Below are 21,046 nucleotides of genomic sequence, written 5' to 3' on the forward strand. Positions count from 1 at the left end.
ATGGCCCCCGTTTTCAGAGTCTCTGGTCTGGTAAAGGAGCCAAACCCCACTCCCTTTACTGATATTGAACCATATTTGCAACATAAGGCAGCATGAACATAGGCTTAAAAAACAAACGTGACTGCAAAGAAGGGAGGACACTCCAAGCCCAGATGATCCAAGATGGCATTGGAAAGAGGGTGACATCAAGATTCAGGCTTGAAATGACAGATAGGACTTAAGTAGGTGAAGTGTAAGAAAGAATTCCAGACTAAGAACATGATAAAAGAGAAGGTCTAGACTCGATGTAGGAAAGCATGGTGCATGCCATGTTGAACCAGATTAATTTTGCTAGAACACAGAAAATTATATTTGGGAATTTGGGAGAATATTTGTTTCCATATTTGAAGCTAGATTGCAAAAGGTACATGTTACCTTGCAATTTATTCAGAATACAACAGGGGACATTTTAAAAGTTGCATATAAAAAAAAATTTAAAAAAATTAAAGTTGCATATAGGGAATATTTTAGGGGAGCTGATATTTTGGTTGAATTGAGATGGGGAAAAAAGTTTAGAGATAGGGGAAATGATTAGTAGCCTATGGTAACAGTTTCACCATAGAATCTTTAAGTCAGAAGCCATCTATGGATAGTAATGGAAAGGAAGGGATGAAAATGAAGAGGGACTACTAAGAAGAAAGATGTATATATATTGGAATGTGGTGGTTTCATTCATTTATTCAGCAAATATTTACTGAGTGACCACTATGTGCTAGGTACTGTGCAGATTTAGTAGTGATCAAAATATTCATCTCCATCTCATTTTCTGAATCTAATTTGCCTTGTGTTCTTTTAAGCATTGAAAATGCAGGACACGGAAATGAATATGGGCTCATATGAGCATCTCTGGACATTTAATTTTCAGGATTATACTTAATTAGAAGGAAAAATGGAATTTCCATGACAGTCATGGTTAAGAATTGGCCTTCCAATGCAGGGGACACAGGTTTGATCCCTGGTTAGTGAACTAAGATCCCACATACTGTGGGCAACCAAACCCACATGCGGCAACTAGAGTGCCTGCATGCTGCAACCAAGACTCAGTGCAGCCTTGAAAAAAAAAGAAGAAAAAATGCTATCTTACTCAGCAGAAATACTCTTGGTGAAGTTGGCTGATCACTACTTCTGAGGGACTGCTCTACCTAAGGGGTTTTGCTTTCTTTAATAAACCTGGTTCTAACAACGACCCTCAAGAAAGTTGACAAAAAATGCTTTTGCACTCTCATTTAGGATATATTCTGTGTGACCCTATGTTTAGACGCATGTATTATTACTAAAGTAAGATAATCCCATTATTGCTATATTAGAGAACTGTTAGAGTTAATTGTTCACAAATCTGAATCCCTCACTTACTGTAAGATCACTGTTTCTTTCAAGGTCCTGAACACATATAAATTAAATATATAGTAACTATATAGCAGTAAAATGAAATAGTCCTGGGGGAGAAAGACAGTATAGGATATAGCTTTGCAGAAGTTGAAGAGAGTTGATTCATCTCAAAGACAGATTTCCACAGGTCATCCCTTAAACTTATAAGCATTTTTGTCTAAGAAAGGAAGAATTTGTTTAGTGGAAGAGATTCAGGCTCTGGTAGAATTCAGGAAACGCATGACCTGAATTGCCTCCACTCACCTACAGAGGAAGCCAAAGTGGCAGTACAGGTACTCCTGAAAGTCAGCCAAATTAAGGGGAGCTCCCAGAAGTTTTTGCTTCAACATTCACTTACAGTAATAAACCAGGCAAATTTTAGGAGCACAAGAGGACCACTTAGCATGATCTGCTTATAGAGGGATTTTCTTCTAGAGGCCTCAGGACCAGTTTTCAGCTCAAAAGAAAACCACTGCTTTCTTATCTGGGCCCCCTTTTAGCCAGTCTGCATACAACTGTGAGCAGTACAGAGAGGAGGACTGACTCTCACCCAGACCTCTTTTAGTCCAAAGACTGAAAGCCTAGTTGTGAGCAGATGATTGCTGCGTGCACTACATCTCCTAACTTTCTGGTAATCTCCTAATCTGCTCTGGTAGAGTGTTCAGAGTTAGCCACAACAGTAATGGCTCCCATCCCACATACGCTTATGAAGCGTGACTCCACTGTCACTCTTCCCAATGAGGTAAAGCTTGTTTCCTCTCCTCTTGAATCTGAACTGGCCTTCTGACTAGCTTTGGCCAAGAGAAAGTGGCAGAGATGGTATTCTTTGAGTTTCAGATTCTAGCCCTTAAGAAGCCTTGCAGCTTCTGCTTTTGTCATCTTAGAGACCTAGGCCTTTATGCAAGTCCATTTATCCTAATAGCTAAACCACTTGAAGAGAGAGTGAGGGAGAGGGAAAGGGAGAAGAGAGGGAAAAAAAGAGAAAGAGAAATTCTAGAGATTGAAAGATGTCAAAAAGAGATCTTGGAGAATGAGACTCTAAGGGGAGAGGTTCCAGCATTCCAGTCATTCAGCTGAGGGGCCAGAAGTGAGTGAGGCCATCTTGGATCCTCCGGCCTAAATTGAAGCTGCTGAGTGAGCTCAGCCCTCACCACCTGGAACACAAACAAGTCATCCTAGCTGAAGCCTGTTTAGACCCATGGACTCACAAGCTAATACATAATTATTTGTAAGACCCTAAGTTTTGGATGGTTTGTTGCATAGCAACGGATTACTGAATCATCCACAGTACTGACCGAAGAGTACACTTCTTAACTGGTTCTTTGGTCAAATGTTTTCTTTCTTCAGTTTCGTCCTTACTCAGATTTTAAAATTATATAATCAAAAGCACAATGTCCGTTGGGGTTAGTAAATCTGTTGTTAAACATTAAGAAAAACAAGAAAATGTAAAAGGAAGTCAAAGTTGGGTCTGAGGGAAAGTCATGTGAGTGAGGTCTCTTCTGGGAATCAGGAGATAGATGTTTACTAAGAAGTTCCAGGGACAGTAAACCAGAATCCTAGGAGTGGAAAATGTGCCAATAGAATTGAGACCTTTTTGAGGGGTGACACAGGTTGAAATCTGGGAGAAGCTGATGCTGAGGCAAAGTCAGGAGTGCAAAAGTTTTATTGGGAAGTAATACTTGTTAAAAAAAAAAAAAAAGTGGGGAGGAGGGGTGAAGAAAGTGGGATTGGGTTGGCAGAGCTGTCCAAAGCTATCAATGCTGCAGCTGTGATAGTCGCTGACAGACCACTGGGGAGTTCCATGGTAAGAACTGTTCATTAGTCCCATGTTCCCTGGCAATGGCTAAGCCCTATACCACCCACCACCTTGCTTAGTCTTTGCCCAGGGGCTGGAGAGGACAACTGGAGGCTGTCCAGGGTCTTTTTTTTGGTCACTCCATGAAGCTTGTGGGATTTTAGTTCCTTCAACCAGATATCAAACCTGGCCCTTGGCAGAGAGCACAGGGTCCTAACCAGTGGACTGCCATGGAATTTTCTAACCAGGTTTCTTGGAGCTAGGTAGCCAGTTCTTTCTTGAAGGGACATCTTGGAAGTAGCACATATCTGTTTCTGCCAAAGGGGACTTGATGTATCTTATATAGGTTTTTACATGGTAACTCCATTTGTCCTTAGGTTGTCGTATACTTTCGGTTAATTTCTTTCAGCATGGTTATTATGAAAGCTCAGTTTAAGAGAACTGTATGTCCCCTCCCCTTTCTATATCTTTGTGTTGTTAGTCATTTCCCTTTATGGAATCCCACAGGCCATTGTGTCTTAGCACAGTATTTGCTACCACCATATAAAAATATGCTTATATTTTTCCTCCTCTTTGACTGAGCTCGCTTTGGGACAGAAGTATGTCTTCTTTACCTTTGTACCTACCTAGCACTTGGTCTCTGAAACAAATCCTCAAAATTGAACTGAATGAATGAGCTAAGAAACTGTCTCTTGCTTCTTATAATAGTCATCCGTTTATCCACCTAGTTTGAACTGAATCCATGATCCCTATTTCAGGTAAAGTGTTTTGCAAGCTGCATTTATTTACATATTCACTGCAGCAGGTTAGAGTTAATTCATTTTCCAAAGAAATGATCAAATGAGAAGTAATTGAGAGTAAGAATGGATGGGGTTGAAGATGGGGATTGGAGTGGGCTTTGAGGAGGCTCTAAGAGAATAAGACAGAAAAGAAATAAAAGCTGTCAGTGGTCAATGAAAGAAGAAAAAGCCGGGGAGGGAAAGAATGAAAAGTAGATAGAAGGAAAAATAAAGTAGAGCTATGAAGGACGAGGGTAGGGAGTCAGGCTCCGGGCTGACCTGCCCAAGGAAATATCCAATAGTAGAAGCCTCACTGACAGCTGTTATTATAATGGGAACTGGCATCTAAAGAGAGGGCAAGTCTAGTTTAATTAGTTAAATGGCATTATCTATGTCCAGTGGGGGTGGGGAGGTAAGGGAATAGAAGGATTGGTGACCCACCTCCTTCCATTGGCTGAAAGGAAAAACAGATTTATAAAGCTTTGGTAGGGAATTAAAGAGACAGGAGCTGTTTCTTCCCCAGCCTACTTCACAAGATTGTCATGTCCTATTCACTAGTACCTTTAAAGGGGAATGGGTACGGCTCCAGGAGGCCATTGTAATTAAACCTCCGTTTAGGAAGAGGTTTACTCACCTCTTCCCTTCAGTCTTCCAGCCAGCCTCACTTTAGGAGTCCCGTGATGGAACCAGAAGCAAGTACCACCCCTAGCAGTGAAACTGAGATTCTGCTGACCTGGGTTCTTAATCCCCTTCTGCAACTGACTGGCTACATGTTTTCAGGCAAATCATTTTACCAGTCCTATCCCTTTAGCACATGGTTTCAGTGATATCTTACAAAAGCAAAAATTAAAAAAAATTCCAGAGGATGTTTTCTTTAGGAAAGCAAGGTCTAAGAGTCTGAACCTTACCATATTGTGGGGAAAAAACAAAACAAAACAAACAAACAAAAATATATATATATATACACACAGAGACACACTCACCCCCAATGTACTTCCTCTGCTAAAAATTCTCCTTTATATTAGTTTGTTGGTAGAAATTATTAGGGTTGAATTATTTTTTCTAATTGTTTGTAACATTAGACCAAGGATCATAAAGATGAATTCACCTTCCTTCTGCAGGTTAACTGATGTCAGCTAGGCTGGCTTAGGTTTTAGGAAGGACTGATAGCATTCAAACTCCAAACAAAACAAAAAACAAAAAAAAATTCAAAAGCCTGGTGGTGGAAGCATCTAGGCAAAGAGAAAACCTGGACAAAGGCTGTAAACAGTGAGCAAATCCTCTACCTTTTGAGAACACAAACACCATTTCAACAAAGAAATTACATTCAGTGGAGGCTGTTTTAGGACAAGGCTGGGCAAATTAAATACTTCACCACCATATGTTCGGCTTTGGCAGGAGATGTAGGTGGTAAGGGAATCTCAATGTTAGGGAATGCCCATATCACACCCCAGCTGGCTATTTAGTCATGAAATAAGGAGAAACACACAAATATTTGGTTAAGACACCTTTAATGAAAAGGGAAAGACACTAGTATCTCCCTTGTCTGCTCTTCACATTTTACTATGTTAGGAAACTCTGGAGCCTACACCTTTGGAGGAGCCATCACGTCAGTCAATAGCAGAAGCTTCACCCCCTCCCCCTCAGAACTCCTGTTCCAGATGATCCTATGTTAAGAGTAAATACTACATCTCATTACAAGACAGAGAGGCAGGGAGGACAGCACCTGGGGCTCCTCTCCCAAAGTCTGGGACTCTATGAACCAGACAGTGACAAAGACACAAACCCAGGTCCATGGACAGGCAAAATGGGGAGGAAGTGGACCTTGAGAGAGGAAGGTGAGGAAAATACAAGGGGCTAGGGAAAAAAGGAGGGAGTTATCTAAAACTAGAAGCACACTAGTGCTAGGAAACCCCCCCGATCCACGGTGCACTGTGGCACACTTAAGTCACCTTGAGTCCAAAAGAACATTCATGAGACCCATCGACCTATCCAAATAAGAATGTGAGGTCTCCTCCTTTACATCTCGCCCCTTTATTAATCACATAGGTTTGCACCAAGCCTTACGCTTTACAACACTCAACTCTCCATTAGTCCTTCAACTACCCTCATGAACAATGCTTGCTAAAGATATGAACTTCACATTTCCTTCCCCCAAAGAGCCATCCCATGGGAGACCTCTCAGCAAGAATTCCACTTGTTTTGCTAACTTTGAGAGGCAAAGATGAAGGATATGAGAAGCTCAAAATATCTTGGCATATTAACCGGCCAACACTTTTACCTTAATGTGACTAAGACACGAGTGCCTTACTAGCAGGAAGAATGTCCTGTGCCTTTCATTTCTCCCTACCCCCTGGGGCTGGGCCACGAGACAGATATTGTTGCATTTTCACTGTTGGCACGGGGAAGGAGAAGGAAGGTACAATCTGCTACTTCTCTTTATGATGGGCTTTCCAGGCACTGTCTTGGATGCAAGAGGCCAAAAGAGGAAAAGGGGAGCTCTCTTCTCCTTGGCTTCTCTGGATCCCACTGCTGGAGGCAACTTCCCGGCCTCAGTTCCTGGGCCAAACAGCACTGGTCGGGCAGGGCCTGAAGTGGTAGTGGAGATGGAGATGGAACTGGAAGTTTGGGGCTTGGTGGGCAGGTCACTTGACAGGAAGGTTGTGTCCTGGTTCCAAAGAGACAGCGGGCCCACCCTCACCAGCTGGGAAGGAATGCCCTGGGACAAGAAGCCATGCAGGTTGACCTGGTCACCAGAGAGGAGTGGCCCTAGGCCCTCCAGGGACAGGTGCTGCCCCCTTTGGGGTGGGCTGTAATTCCATATGTGGGTGCTCAGGTGCACCTGCCAAAGGGAAGGGAAAGGAGAGGGAAGAAGGGTCATTCTCAGAGAAGCTGGAAAGGGTTCTTCTTGGGAATGAAAAAGCTGTAGCAAATCTATTTTCCTCACGTACAATGGATGAAGAGGGAAGAAAAGTTTCTCAGGGGGCAACTGCCGTGAGCTCAGCCATTTTGAAGCTCAAGGATTAGAGAAAAGTCATTAGGGACATCTAAGAACTCAGAGAAACAGACAAATAAAGGCTCAGATCTGGGAGGTCCTTCTACAGAGCTCTCACTTCCTGCTCCTTGGGTCAAGGGGCAGCAGGTACAGAAAAACTGGTTCATGGGATGGTGGGGTCATCTTTTCGGGAAAAGGGAGAGAGCCCTGGGGAAGTGATAGAGGGTGAGCAGCCTGGGACCAAGGAAAGAGCAGCAATATTCTGAGGGCCATGGGGGGCAAAGGGCTGTACCTGGTGGTGGGCCAGCAGCATGTGCTTCTTGAGGGTAGCCCGCTCGAGAAAGCCCTGCCTGCAGAAAACACAAGTGAAGAGCAGCCCCTCCTTGGGGTGGGTTTTCTGATGCTCCTCCAGAGCTGCCTGGGTGGGAAAGGTCTGGCCACACACCTCACAGGCCTTTCGGCCACTGCTCTCCCCGGGCTCCTTTCTCATCACTTCCTGCAGGCTCAGCTCCTCCACCAAGGGGGTGCTGCTGCCTTCCCCTTCAAGGGCCAGTGCTGACCCTGGGCTGGAGCTCCTCTCCGGTTTTGCCCCCTCTTCCGTGCCTCCGGCGGCATCACTGCCTCCCTGCTCCATTGGCTGTGTCTGATCCAGGGTTTCAGCTGGTGGCGGCGGCAGCAGACACGGCTGTTGAATGGTCTTCTCATTAGTGTCCATCTCCTTCCCAGCTGTGGTCACCGCTGCCACAGTCCCCACTTCCTCCTCAGTGCCAGAGGCCTCTTCTGAATCACCTCGCACGGATATGGCCTTCTCCCCTCCACTTTCAGAGCCCCTTCCCGCCAGGGAATCTTCATCGGTCACATCTTCTTCCTCTTCTTCATCCTCTTCCTCTTCTTCAGACAACTCCTCCTCTGGGGATGGCTGCTGGGATGGCTGCTGGGGGAAGCCCCCCGCTCCGGAGACTGTCGATTGCTCAGAGCCGTTCTCCTGGGCAGCTCCCCCCACTTCAGGGAGTGCAGTGCCACCATTGGGGATCTGGCCCCCCAGGTGCATCCGAACATGCTGCTGCAGAGTAACAGCGTTGGTGAACTTCTTCTGGCAAATGGGGCAGGAGTTCTGGGCCCGGGCAGCTGGACTAGCCTTATGGCCCACGAAATGTGCACGCAGATTGCCTCGGGTAGAGAAAGCTCTGCCACACACTTTGCATTTGAAGGGCCGCTCACCTCCATGCTGACCGTAATGCAGGCGCAGTGCCCGAGGACAGCTCAGCACCCGGAGACAAATGACACACTGGTTGGGTCCAGATGAGGCTGATGATGAAGCTGCAGGGGCAGAGGTTGTGGGGGCACCCGAGGCAGTAGAGGCCACTGCCACAGCTCCTTGACGGTCAATCTTTTCTACCAGCTGCTGAAGCTTGGAGGTCTCGGAGGGTGAAGCCCCCAAGGGCTCCAGCACATAAGGGAAGGGGAAGCTACCAGTGGACTTCAAGTGGTTGGTAAGCAGGGCCCAGCTGGGTAGCGATGTCACCAGCTTACTTAGCTGCATGCGGGTTGCTGAGCCACTTTCTGCCACCCCGGCGATGGCTGAGCCCTCACTCCCCGGCGGGGTGTTTTCATCCGCTTTATTCTTTGGCTCTACTGCTTTCATGAGCACAAACTTATTGAAAGCAGGAAGCGCAGGGGCCGTAGTGGTGCCTGCACCGGTGGAGAGCAGCGTGAGGCTCTCTGTGGCACTGAGGGCGGCGGTGGAGGCCACCAGAGGCTTGCGTTCCACACCTCCACCCGGCACACCTACCTCCTCCTCAGCCTTCTCTGGCGGCACCGACATACCATAGGGCAGGCCGCTGCTGGTGATAACATAGTCGAGATGCTCTGGCACCGGGTGAGGGTTCATCTGCACATGTGGGTACTTCTCCCGATGCCGGTGGAAATGCACTTTGAGGTTGCCTCGCGTGGTAAAGCGGTTGCCACACACATTACACTTATAGGGTCTCTCGCCTGTGTGGGAACGCAGGTGGATCTGCAGGGCACTGTCACTACCAAATACTTTGGCGCAGAAGCGGCATTTGTGCCTCCCACCGGGCTTCTCCAAGGGGCCCATCACTTCCCCATAACCCAACTCTCCACCTCCATTCTTTGGCTTCAGGAGCCCTGGGGAAGCAGCAGCCTCGAGGCCCCGGGCTGCCCCAAGACACTGCGCTGCCAGGAGTCCCGTAGTGCCTGGGAATGCCAGGTGAGGCGAGGCGATCAGCTGATCCGTGCTGCCCGACAGGGCCGGGGAGGCTGCAGGGGTGGGTTTGTGGCTTCGCCCGACCACACCAGCAGAAAAAGGGTGCTGTGACCCCAAGGGGTGGTAAAGGTGGAAGAAAGCCTGCTTGGGTGCTTCTGCCCCTGAGGAGGAGGTGGAGGAAGGTGCCAGTGTTTTGCCAGTTTGGACAGGCTTGATGGGACTGAAGAGAGGCAGCAGGGGCTTGGTGGAGGAGGCAGTCCCTGTCCCAGGTAGCTCCGAGGGACTGGAAGGGGTGCCCACTGTCTGGCCTAAGGAGCCTAGCAGCAGCACCTGCCGGCAGATTTGCTCAGTCATCTGCATCTGATGAATCTGGCGCTGCTGCAGCACCCGGAGTTCTTCCAAGATCAGAGGGATGTTCAAGTGGCCACTGCCTACCCCTGTGGGGGGAGGAGGAGGCGGAGGAGGAGGGGGTGCAGGGGTGGACTCCGGCGGTAATGGAGTTGCTCCCAGCTTGGGGCTGGCCAAGATCAGGCCCCCACCTCCCCCAGCTGCTGTACCTGTGGCAGCAATGAGGAAGTGCCCAGAAGACTCCTCTCCCCTCCGCTCGGGGCCCCAGGTGGGATCTGTGGGTACAGAGGACGCGCAGTCCGAGGGGTTGCTTTGCTCGGCCTCCATGGCCTGCGGACTACTGTGGCCCTCAGGCCGAGGCTCGCAAGAGGTCGAAGAGTTGTTGGGGTTCTCCTGGCCCCCAATTATCACCATTACAGGGGGATCAGTAGAACATGCATTCTGGTGGGCGAGGAATTCAGCTGGGTCAGTGAATTGTGCGCAGCACTTGGCACAGACTTGGGGGTGGTCGTCCTCGCTCACATCACCTGGGGAAGAACACAAGGAGAGAGCGTGGGTGGTGCGGTTCGGATGGATATACACAGGCTGTAATTAACAACGAGCCCAGTAACCGCTAGTGGGGGTGGGGAGATGAGCTCACCATCAGGCCGTGCAGAAGGCTAGAGCTCAGGGCTGACCCGCCTGGACACGACACGCCAGCACTGGGGGCCAGGAAGGAGAGGAGCGGGCATGCACAAGCTACTGTCCCCCTTCTTTCCCCTCGCACCCCGGGTCACCGGCGGGCAGAAGGACAAGCTGGGAGGACCGGGTCCTGGGCAGAGAATCGTCCGTTTTATCTCGTCTACCGAAAGTCCTTCCCCCCTCGCCCAGCGCACCCCCTCCACCCCTACCCCTGCAGGGCCCTACCGCACCTCCAAGCTCCGCCGGCTCCCCGCAGGGCCCCCCGAGACGAGAGCTCCTCCCGGCTTCGTGCGCCATGGTTGTGCGGGAGGTGCAGGGCCGGGTGGAGTGGGAGACAATGGGTATCCGGATTGGGGGAGGCGGCACTGGCCGCCCGGGCTGCAGCAGCCTCTGCACCCAGCGGCCGGGACTGCAGAGATGGAGATCGGCGGCGGGGGCAGGGCGCAGCGGAGGAGGGGGAGGGGAGCGAGGAGACGCGGAGGAGGGGAGGAGCTGGAGCCAGAAAGCTGGGAGAGGGGAGATGGGGGAGGAGCTGCTGGGAAGGGGAGTCTGTGGGGAGGAGCTGCTGGGGAGGGAGGCGGGAGCTGGGGAAGAAGAGAGGGGGCGGGGGACGGGTGTACGGGGGCGGGAGCCCAGAGCACAGGAGGGTTTCCGGTAGGCTCAGTGACAGGTGCTGTGGGGCCTGGTGGGGGTCCACCTATCCTTGCCCTCTGCTAGCTCCCCCCATCTCCAGATGTCTTTGCCCAGACCGGCCCGCCCACCTCCCCAGCAAGCTCAAGGGGGCACAGTAGGAAACACAGCCTTGCTCAATAGAGCAGAGCGATAGGCTTCTCTTATTTTCCTTCGGATAAAGGATCCGCTGAGCCTGGAAAACGTGGACTCCAGAGAGGGTGGTCTGAGGGCCAGAGCGAGAGGGGGGTCCCAGAAAATCCACCCCTTATCTACACACATTCACACCGCCCCTGCAAATGCCCCAAGTTTTGTCCTGTTTTCTTCACCTCCATTCCCACCCTACCCCCACACCCCCTCTACAAAAGAAGCTTCTCAGGGTGGGAGGCTGAGAGGTAGAATTTCCAAGGAAGTCGATTCAGGACTCTTCTCTGCGGAACACTAAGCCCCTTTACTCCCCGCCCCTCCTCCCCCAGAATAATAGCTGAATGCAAGTTATTCCACGGATCACCCAGCCCACACCTCATTTGTAGAGTTCATGCTTATTAAAGAGTCATCTCCTATTTAGTTTCCTCTTCTCTACCCTTCTTCCTCCGTTATCCTCTAGCAACGCAGACACTATTACGGATGTGCTGTTTGGGGGAGATGCTAGTTTGCAGAGGCCCACCTAGCTTTAACCTGGGGGGAAGGGAACTCCTCCCGAAACAATGGGGAAAATGCAGTAGGAGGGAGCTACCAGGCAGCCTCTCGGGGCCTAAAGCCCCTTTTAGCCCCAGGCTGGGTTGAATGCCTAGAAATGACTTAACACCTGCTCACCACACAGAGGTGGCCTCCTATTAGGAGAGAGGATTAAGGGCGTAAAATGCCTCCTGGACCAGGTACTCTGCATTCCCTTCCTATCTTGAAATGAGCCTTAATGGCTTTCCCACTTCCTTAAAAGAGCTTATCTTTCTTACAGGAGGTGACAAGTCCTTAGTTCCATGTTTTGCCTGGGCATCAGTAAATCCACCTTGTTCTAATCCCAGTTCCGTTCTTGCCTGGCTGGTAAATTGAGGCGTGGTGGGCAGTCACACCATGACTGCACTGCCATTTCCTTTTTTGTAAAGTGGTAATATTGTAGCTATGTTGGCTTCATCAGAGAAATATAGTGGGGATAAAATAATCTGTATATATAGGACTTCAAATTTTGGGAGGAGTCCTAAATATTATGAATTAAAGAACTTATATTTAAGTGGCAAAAAACCCAAAATAAGCTAAAATACATATATATTCAAATTAGGTCTGTTTTCATGTTGCCTATTAATTTATTTTAATTTATTTATTTTTGGCCAAGCTGTACGGCTTACTCAGGATCTTAGTTCCCTGAACCCAGGTCCTTGGTAGCATAAGTGTGGCATCCTAACTGCCAGGGAATTAGCAATCTTATTCATTTCTGAGGCTAATATCATTGGCATATGTTAAGAGTAGGAAGTCTTTTGGGGTGGGAGCTGTAATAGCCATTTCCTTCTCCAAATATTAATGTTAGTATAATGTAATATTAATATTAGGCTTTCCAGGTGGCGCTAGTGGTAAAGAATCCATCTGCCAATGCAGGAGAGGCAAGAGACATGGGTTTGATTCTTGGGTTGGAACGATTCCCTGGAGTAGGAAAAGGCAATCCACTCCATTATTCTTGCCTGGAAAATTCCATGGACAGAGGAGCCTGGCAGGCTACAGTCCATGGGGTTGCAAAGAGTCGGACATGACTGAACACACACACTGAGTTGTATATAATATAGACATAGTTGAATGTTAATATTAGTATAATATTAATAATGTCCACTTTCATTGAAAACATTGTACTGAATTGTTTTGAAACTTCAGATAAACACAAGGGTCTTGATACTGTAGACAATGGCTCTGAAACAGAAGAGCTCCAGGCTTCCAGACCTGACCAGGGAGGGAGAGAGGATTCTGTGTCAATTATGGTAAGTCACAGGTTAACTGCAATGTTGTTTATTTTTATAGATAAGGAAGTTGAAGCTTGGAGAGGTTAAGTGACTTTTCCAAGTTCACACAGTAATTCAGTGCAGCAAACATTCAGAGTTTTGACTCCTGTCCAATACTTTCCCAAGCACATCAACATTGTGTAGCTTCCCTAAGCTAGAGAAAGGGCCTTGTGTGGTTCCTACCTGCCATTTGCTCTGCAGCCTCAGTGAGAGAGGAGGAATCAGATGGACTCTTTCTACTGAGCATTTGTTAATTAGCATTGAACGTTTGATATCAAGTTGCTGTTTTGTCAAGTCTTCCAACAAGAAAAGAAATCCTTTTCTTTTCATCTTCTCCTGGGAAACACTGTCCCCTTTCTTGCTCTTTAATGAAACTTGCTTTCTGGTGTGTAATTTGATCTGCACTCTTCTTAAAGGTAAATTCAGTCCCTGTTGAAAGGTGATGGATCAACAGCCACCTGTAAGAGGAGCCCTCTTTTTCTCAGCACTTTGCACTCACTGCCTATCCTGAAAAGGGGGGTGGGATTCTTAGGCAGACACGAATGAAATCATAAACACAGGACTAAACAAACCTGGTAATGGTGTCCCTAGATAGCAGATAAGGTGAAGTAAGCTATCCTGGGTCACATGCAAAGTCTGGGATGGACACAGGACTGAGACCTGGATATGCTGGTTTAAATTTATAAAGAGCTGAAATACAAGGAAAAATGAAATCAGGTGACTCTAAATCTGGTGGCTCATCAAACTTAGGAAAGGATGACTCGGAAAACAGAAAAATTGGTGTGTAGCAGGTAGACTTGAACACAGGTTCTCAAACTTTGCTGCCCATTAGAATTACCAGAAGAGCTTTTAAAAATCGCAGTGGCCAGGCTGTGTGTGCGTGCATGCTAAGTCTGACACTTTGTGAAGATATGAACTGTAGCCTGCTAGGCTCCTCTGTCTGTGTGATTCTCCAAGCAAGAATACAGGGTAGCCATTTCCTCCTCCAAGGAATCTTCCGGACCCAGGGATTGAATCTGCATCTCTTAGGTCTCCTACATTGGCTGGTGGGATCTTTACCACTAGAGCCACCTGGGAAGCCTGGCCAGGGTGGGTCTAGGCATCAATGTTTGTAATGTTCCTCAAGTGATTCCAATGTACAGCCAAGGAGGAGAACCATAGTGTGTATCAGAGAAGTGCCTTTCCCAGCAAACCTTCCACCCTGCTTCTCACAAATCTTCAAAGTGGAAAAATAGAAAGTGCTGTAATGTCTGACTCTTTTGTGACCCCATAGGCTGTAGCCTGCCAGGCTCCTCTATTCATGAGATTTCACAGGCAAGAATACTGGAGTGGGTTGCCATTTCCTTCTTCAGGGGATCTTCCCGACCCAGGGATCAGATCCGTTTCTCCTGCATTGCTGGAGAATTCTTTACTGCTGAGCCACCGGGGAAGGTCACAAATCTTACCTGTGTTCAACTTTACCAAAATCAGGACATAAGTAAAATGAGTTGCTCAGTGCAAAATAAAATCTGCCTGTTGGGTTCTGTCTCTACTCTGACCACAGGTACGTTTTCACTCTCTTGTACCCTGCTTCCATGAACAGAAATTGACATGATATACACTCGACTAAGAGTTTAAGTGACTGTATGTGCATCTTGAGCCATACTTCTAATTGTAAAATGAAAGGCTTTGTTCTACACAGAGTTCAGGCACCATCCATCCAACCATTAAAGAAATGAGCATACTGTGTAAGCCCTGCCTAAACTTACTGTTAATGTTGGACCAACACCAATTGATAGTATCCCCAATTATGAGTTGATCCTATAACTGCTGCTACAGAGGACTTCTAAGGGAGAATAAATGATCTCTTCCTCACTCCTCTCTCCTAAATGCATCCACATACTCCTCTGTCGCTCACACCTAGTAAGTGTACCCTTGACCTGTGCAACACAGTGGACAAATAGGCACAGGTAAATCTGGTGCAAAGTGAGAAAAATATATGTTTCCAGAATAAGAAAATCTTAGATCAAACACACACAAAAAGGTTGTTGTTGTTGTTGTTGTTTTAAAAGCAGGCATTTTTCTGATATCAAAGGACTCAGCACTTAACATGGAATTCATACTGTTTTGAAGCTGGAAGTGACTTTAGAGATCTGACCTCTCACTGAGCACAGTGATTGAGAATGTCAGCTCTGAATCAGGCCTCAGTTAAAGTGCCAGCACTTTCTAATCTTTGTGACCTTGGAAAAAGTTTCTTAATTTCCCCAAGGCTTGGATTTCTTTTTAAAATGGGGGTATAGCAACAAAAAGGCATGAAATTCTTATACAGTGCCACAACATAGATGAGACTTGAAAACACTGCGCTGAGTGAAATAAGCCAGATGGAAATAAGCCACTCAAATGGACACATATTGTATGGTTTCATTATGTGAGATCCCTAGAATTGGTAAATTCACAGAGACAGAAAGTCGAATGGTGATTTCCTGGGACTGGTGGGTTGGGTGAAGCAAATGGGGAGTTATTATTTAATGGGTATACAGTTTCAGTTTTGCAAGATGAAAGAGCTCTGAGATGGATGGTAGTGATGGTCACACAGAATTGTGAATATACTTAACGCCACTGAATTGTATGCTTAAAAATGAAAAATTTTGTATCACCATAAATTAAAGTCATTTTAATGGAGGTAATAATAATAGCAGAGAAATAAACAAAAGGAAATATATAAACGGCATAGCATAGTACCTGACAAATAGTAAATGCTCGGCAAATATTAGCAATGAGTATTATTCTGTAAAGACTAAAAGCTGAAGCCCTGGGAGAAGGCTGGACTTGTCCAAGGTCACAAAACTTCCAAGTCCAAGCTGGACTGAAAACCAGGTTTTGGGCTTCCTTATCCAGTGCTCTATTGTACCCTGCCTGAGTACTTTCTATCTACTCAGAAATGTTTTCTTTTTGACCCAGGAGTGCCTAGGGCTTAAAGGCTCAGGGATCAATACTCCAAGAGAGGATGCTGTAAAGAGAACAGGACCCTCACAACTCTATTTTTGCCTTCTTTCCCCTTTTGCTGCTCTTGATATCTGCCAACTGCCATATCTCCCCCTAGATCTGTTTGGCTGTTGTCCTGGTTTCTCCTTCTCACTAAATATCTGGGTTTCTGATGGTTTCCTTTATTTCCCAGATGCACTAGTTTACATTCTCCCTATTCACATCCCTTATGTTCTCTATTCCAGACTTCTAGACTCTGTAGGGAAGAGAGGAATTTTTTTTCTCTCCAGAGTTTTTAAGTAAATAGACTATTTCCTTCTCATCACTTATGTGCAATTACTATTCTGTTAGGTTTTTCGTGTTCTGGTCAGGGAAGCTGAACAAAAAGAGGGCTGGAAAACAGGTTTTTCAGACTGTGTCTTGGTGATATCTTAGGTCACTGCAGAGATGAGGCTTTTAAAATGTGCAACAAAGGCTCAGCATTTGCTTGTCACATAGGGCAAACATTGCTTAAAGGAAGGCAAAGACTCCTGAAAGCTTTAGTGGCACCCTAGCCTACTAAATAAATGTCTGCTGATGGTCATGATGATGCCCATAGCTCCACAGGTACACCTGTAAAATAAGAGCCCTCCTTACCTAATTTGGGGGCATGCAGAACAAAAAAAATGTCCCTAGGGTAGAAGGAAAACTCAGGAGCCCGAAGATCATGTGAGTGAATAGAAACCCTATCTGTATATCTTATAAAAGCACGAAGGAATTTTAGATTTGATCAAATATTAGTCATCTTACATATGAGACCCCATTACACCCCAGGTCATGCGAGTAGCGCCAGGATCTTTCACTCTCAGGAGAATTCTGAACAGAAAACCCATCGGCTTTCTTAAGGTTAACTACTGCTTTCTTGCTCCTGACATTTGTGTTTTTAACTTTTATGGCTCAAAGGCAAAATTTCAACTGCAATTCTGTGCTGCCATTGAGTTCAGGCCTGTACTGTTTCCATGGGGACGTCTTTGCAGCAGCATTCCGCGCCCCCAGGTGTTCACAGCCACAAGTGGGAGCTACAGCTCAAGGGGCTGGAGAATCCTCTCAGGGCAGTAGGGAAAGAATTTGTAGCTTCCTCCCAGACTCTTCCTCAGCAGTGCTGTAGGGAATGGGTGAGCTGAGGAAGTGGGGAGAGAGGGGAGGGAGGAGGAAAGGAGGACGCCTCTGGGGGGGATTCAGTATTGTTCCGCAATCCAACCAGCAGGGGAGCAGGACTGTAAGGCAACTCCGAGGCTCTGGGGGAAGTCTCCTGTAGAGCAGCGGGAGGAAACATCCGGCCTACAGCCGCATTAAGGCGGGGGCTAATGTGTCCCAGGAGGGAAGGATGCCACCAGCATGAACCTCTTAATACCGGCACAGTGGGATCCCAGTAAAGCACTGACTTGAAGGGGATGTGTTCTACACAAAAGCCAATATGTCTGTAGCATGTGGCACACTGACTTGATCTCAAGTCTTTTTTTTACAGCAGGTGAGAACATAAATTTAATCCATGTTTTAGTTTTAGCCACTACAAATACATTATCCTAGAGGTTTCCATGACACATATCTCATAAAGAAATGCTGAAGTTCACCAAGAGTTCCCAGAGCTTTGGTCTTATTTCAGAATTTGCAGGACGTGCCACTGCACTCACATATAACAATAATACTCACATATTAAGTACTTATTTATGCTAGGCACTGTACCACATGTATTAAGCACTTATTTATGCTAGTTATTTTTATACGTGTACTAAAACATGTATTAACTCAATAACCCAATGAGATAGTAATCAGTATATTCATCCCCATTTTACAGATGAAGAAACTGAGACATAGAAAAGCAAAGTAAATCCACAAAGGCTGCACAGCTAACCAAGAGGTAGAGCCAGGATTTGAATCTTGAAATTCTGCCTTCAGAATCCTTGTGTTTATTCCTATATTACATTGTTGAGTGAATCAGCTGTTTGCTAAATAAATAGCTTATCCCTGAGCCAGTGTGAAATACATAGCCATACCAGATTATCCAAAACTTGCTCATTCCTAAGAAGTACCTGGATATTTGCAAAGATACAGATTCCCAGACTCTAGCCCACATCTACCCACAACCAAGCAAGCTTGGAAAACCCTCATTAAGGTGGAGTGTGTACTACTAGCTCTGATTATCATGAAAACAAGGTTTCTTTCCTGATTATGCCTGTTTTTGAGACTGAGCAATGTCACTGCTCAGTATCTTAGTTACTCTGTTGGCTGCCTCTTACTTACTGGAATGTTATAAGAATACATGAAACTTTCCCCCCTCATAAAGAAAATCTGTTACATAAATGATAATATCCTCATAAAATGATATGCATGTATTAAAATGCATGTATATTAACGCATACAGTTTTTTTAGCTTGGCTTTACTTGAAGCATCCACCTAAGGCCCTCATCCAGACCTTTCCTCTAGCCTCTACCCCAGGTGACACAGATACACACTCCAAACTAGGCTGCATCTGACCGACATTAGCTCTCTCCCTCTGGGAGCTCTGATCTGTTCTCTGCGCAGCCCAACAATAAGAAACTTTTTTTTCCTCTCCCTCAGGGGAAACTTCACGTTCATCCAATTCATTCTCTTGCAACCCAACTCTCCAGAAAGAAAAGGGGGGCGGGAATCCCACCCCTAAGAGACGGGTCTTCAGGTCTGAGAAGGTTACTTAGCAACGGGCACAAAGACCAGTGAGCAAAGGGGGACCTGGGGAGAAAACTCTTGGGTGGGGAGACAGAGCCAGTTTGAAAACTCCATTTCATCCAAAGAAAAGCAACATGGAAAACAAACAGAATCAACCCTGAGAAAAGCCAAGCGGGGCTCCTCTCCAGCGCAGGTCATCATCTCCTTACTCCCTGCGACTCAACTCTTTCAACCCCCTAGTGACCAAGTCCTCCCCCTGGTTTCGCCCATGGCCCGGGTGCCCTCCCCTTGCCCTGGCCTGACCCACACAGGCTTGGACTCGGCCCCCACCCCCACCCCTCCCCGGCACCCACCGTTCTCAGACGCGCTGGGACCTTCGCAGTCCGAGATTAACTGTTGGGGTTTCCGCTGCTTTCGCCGAGACATTCCCGGGTAGAGAGAGGTGGGACAGGGAGGGACAACGCTCACTTAGTCTGAATCGGGGTGACCTGGTCTGGTCTTCCCCCTGGGTCTGAAGCCAACTGATGCCTCTCCCCCAATGCCAATCACTGTGAAGCAGAGATGTTCTCGCTTCCCAGGGACAGACAGACAGACACGCGCGCGCTCTGATTCTCAGTCTCTGACTCTCTCTCAATCTCTGCAAGTCTTTAAAGGGGAGACGCCCCCTTTTTTTTCTTCAGCTTCTTCCCTACGCTTCTGCAGCTCCCATTGTAAAAGCAAAAATCCTAATCTTTCCGCACACTCTTTTCTTTTGTACTGCAGAGGAAAGGATTTAACCCTCTCCTCCCTGCCTGGGTTCCGGGCCTCTCGCTCTGCTGTCTGTTCAGAAAATGTCCCTCGGTCGTTTTTCTGATTCTTCCTTTAAGCTCTTCACAGTGCTTTCTGGTTATTTCATGATTCTGTGCCACCTTGTTGGAAGATGTGACTGCATCTGGGGTATAAGTGGAAATGAAAACTTTCTGGTATATCCTGATTACAAGGCCAAGAACTCAGTTACTCGCAAGTCAAAAATGAGAATGGCTGACAAAAAAATTAAGTAAAAATGATCATTATATATATGTAGATCTCTTTAAAATTTATGATATTTTCATGTATGAGGCATAGTTTGAGAAATACACCTTTGAGGTTAGCACACCCAGTTTTACTACCCCTATTTATAGATGATCCTCTTTATAGCTGAACCAAAAGGCTCAGGGAGGTTAAGTAACTTGTCCAAGATTGTACAGCTGTGATGTAAGAGAAACAGCCCTGGCACCCAGGTGGATCTGACAGTAGTCTAGCTTTTTTTTTTTTTTTCCTCTATAGTGTTAAAACGTACAATATGCCACCAAACTCCTAGCATGTAAAATGAAAATGATTGATCTTAAGGAATTTCATTTAAAATACCTACAGGGTCAGGGGCTCTTCTGTGTCTCCCACTTCTTTCCAGCTCCCAGAGCGGAAGGGATGCCACCTTTGCTAAAATCATACAGAAGAGTTCCGTGGTACTCCAGAGGAGACATTGGCTTCCCTGGCGGCTCAAGTGGTAAAGAACCCGCCTGCCAATGCAGGAGACGCAGGTAGGATCCCTGTGTCAGGAGGATCCCCTGGAAGAGGAAATGGCAACCTGCTCCAATATTCTTACCAGGATAATTCCGTGGACAGAGGAGCCTGGTGGGCTTCAGTCCGTGGGGGTCGCAAAGAGTCTGGCACGACTGAAATGACTGAGCATTCACACACCACCAGAACAGAAGTTACAAGGAGGCACCTTCAGCTCAGTATAAAGGAACTTTATAAAGTGTGATGGCTTCTCCTGTAAATTTGTGAGCTCTTTGTGACATGTTCTCACAGAGACGGAAAACAGTTGTCAAGGATTCTGTGGAAAGAATTTCTTTGTGGATATTAAATTTGATCTTTAAGAACATATCATTTGGTGTACTTGCCCAGTGGTCCCGTGGTTTAAGACTCTGCACTTTCAATGCGGGGGATGTGGGTTTGATCCCCGGTCAAGAAACTAAGATGTGGTATGGCCAAACAACAATAACAAAAAAACCATCGTTGTCAATGAGCCAACCGAGTCTCTCCAGTTTAGATTGCACATTTAAGGGTGGTTGAATTATTGTTCTTTAACTTCTGATGTTGCTGCTCCTCCCTGAATTTGAGTTGCTAATGTTACTACTTTGCATAGACTATCCAGATATGCCCTATCTTCTAGCTATAATGCCTAGGTCCTCTCTTTTAAACTTATTTATCTTTTACTCTACTGGCTAAGATAAGAGAGCATCAGAAACACCATCTGTTAGGAAAGTGGGAATTATTTTGCCCTTTGGAGTTGAGTGATGTAAATCTTATGGCTGTGTCTTCAGAGAAAGTGTTGGGTGCACACTTGGAGTTTCCTTCATTTCTTCCCTTACACAAGTGCAACTTAGTTTGGGAGTAATAAGAAAGGGAGAGAGAAAGACAGATGGTAGGAGGGTTGCTGGTGATAAAAGAGGCAGTTACCCCCATCAAAAGAGATTTGGGGA

The 21,046-nt window shown here is 46.7% G+C and overlaps 1 protein-coding gene across 4 annotated transcripts; it reads right to left on the bottom strand.

Moving 5' to 3' along the window:
* On the bottom strand, positions 5,479-19,163 carry SALL2 (spalt like transcription factor 2). 4 transcript variants are annotated; one of them, XM_018054560.1, is made up of 3 exons: positions 18,896-19,163; positions 7,269-10,078; positions 5,479-6,570 (listed from the first exon to the last, which is right to left on the bottom strand). In XM_018054560.1, exons 1-3 carry the CDS (start codon positions 18,966-18,968, stop codon positions 6,421-6,423), a joined length of 3,033 nt encoding a protein of 1,010 aa, XP_017910049.1. In that variant the 5' UTR covers positions 18,969-19,163; the 3' UTR covers positions 5,479-6,420. The 4 variants fall into 4 exon arrangements, with proteins under 4 accessions (XP_017910049.1, XP_017910045.1, XP_017910046.1 ...); XM_018054556.1 differs by having other exon boundaries at positions 5,479-6,823; XM_018054557.1 differs by lacking the exon at positions 18,896-19,163 and adding an exon at positions 10,463-10,726 and having other exon boundaries at positions 5,479-6,823.

This window comes from Capra hircus, chromosome 10 (assembly GCF_001704415.2).
Source record: "Capra hircus breed San Clemente chromosome 10, ASM170441v1, whole genome shotgun sequence".
Taxonomy (NCBI): Eukaryota; Metazoa; Chordata; class Mammalia; order Artiodactyla; family Bovidae; genus Capra; species Capra hircus.

Excerpts from the sequence above, each read along its gene's own strand:
- SALL2 (XM_018054556.1), bottom strand. The coding sequence starts at position 18,968 with ATGTCTCGGCGAAAGCAGCGGAAACCCCAACAGTTAATCTCGGACTGC. Across the intron at positions 10,079-18,895 it reads TCCCAGCGCGTCTGAGAACG|GTGATGTGAGCGAGGACGAC; the intron begins GTGGGTGCCGGG and ends GTTCTTCCCCAG. Across the intron at positions 6,824-7,268 it reads TGCTGCTGGCCCACCACCAG|GTGCACCTGAGCACCCACAT; the intron begins GTACAGCCCTTT and ends TCCCTTTGGCAG.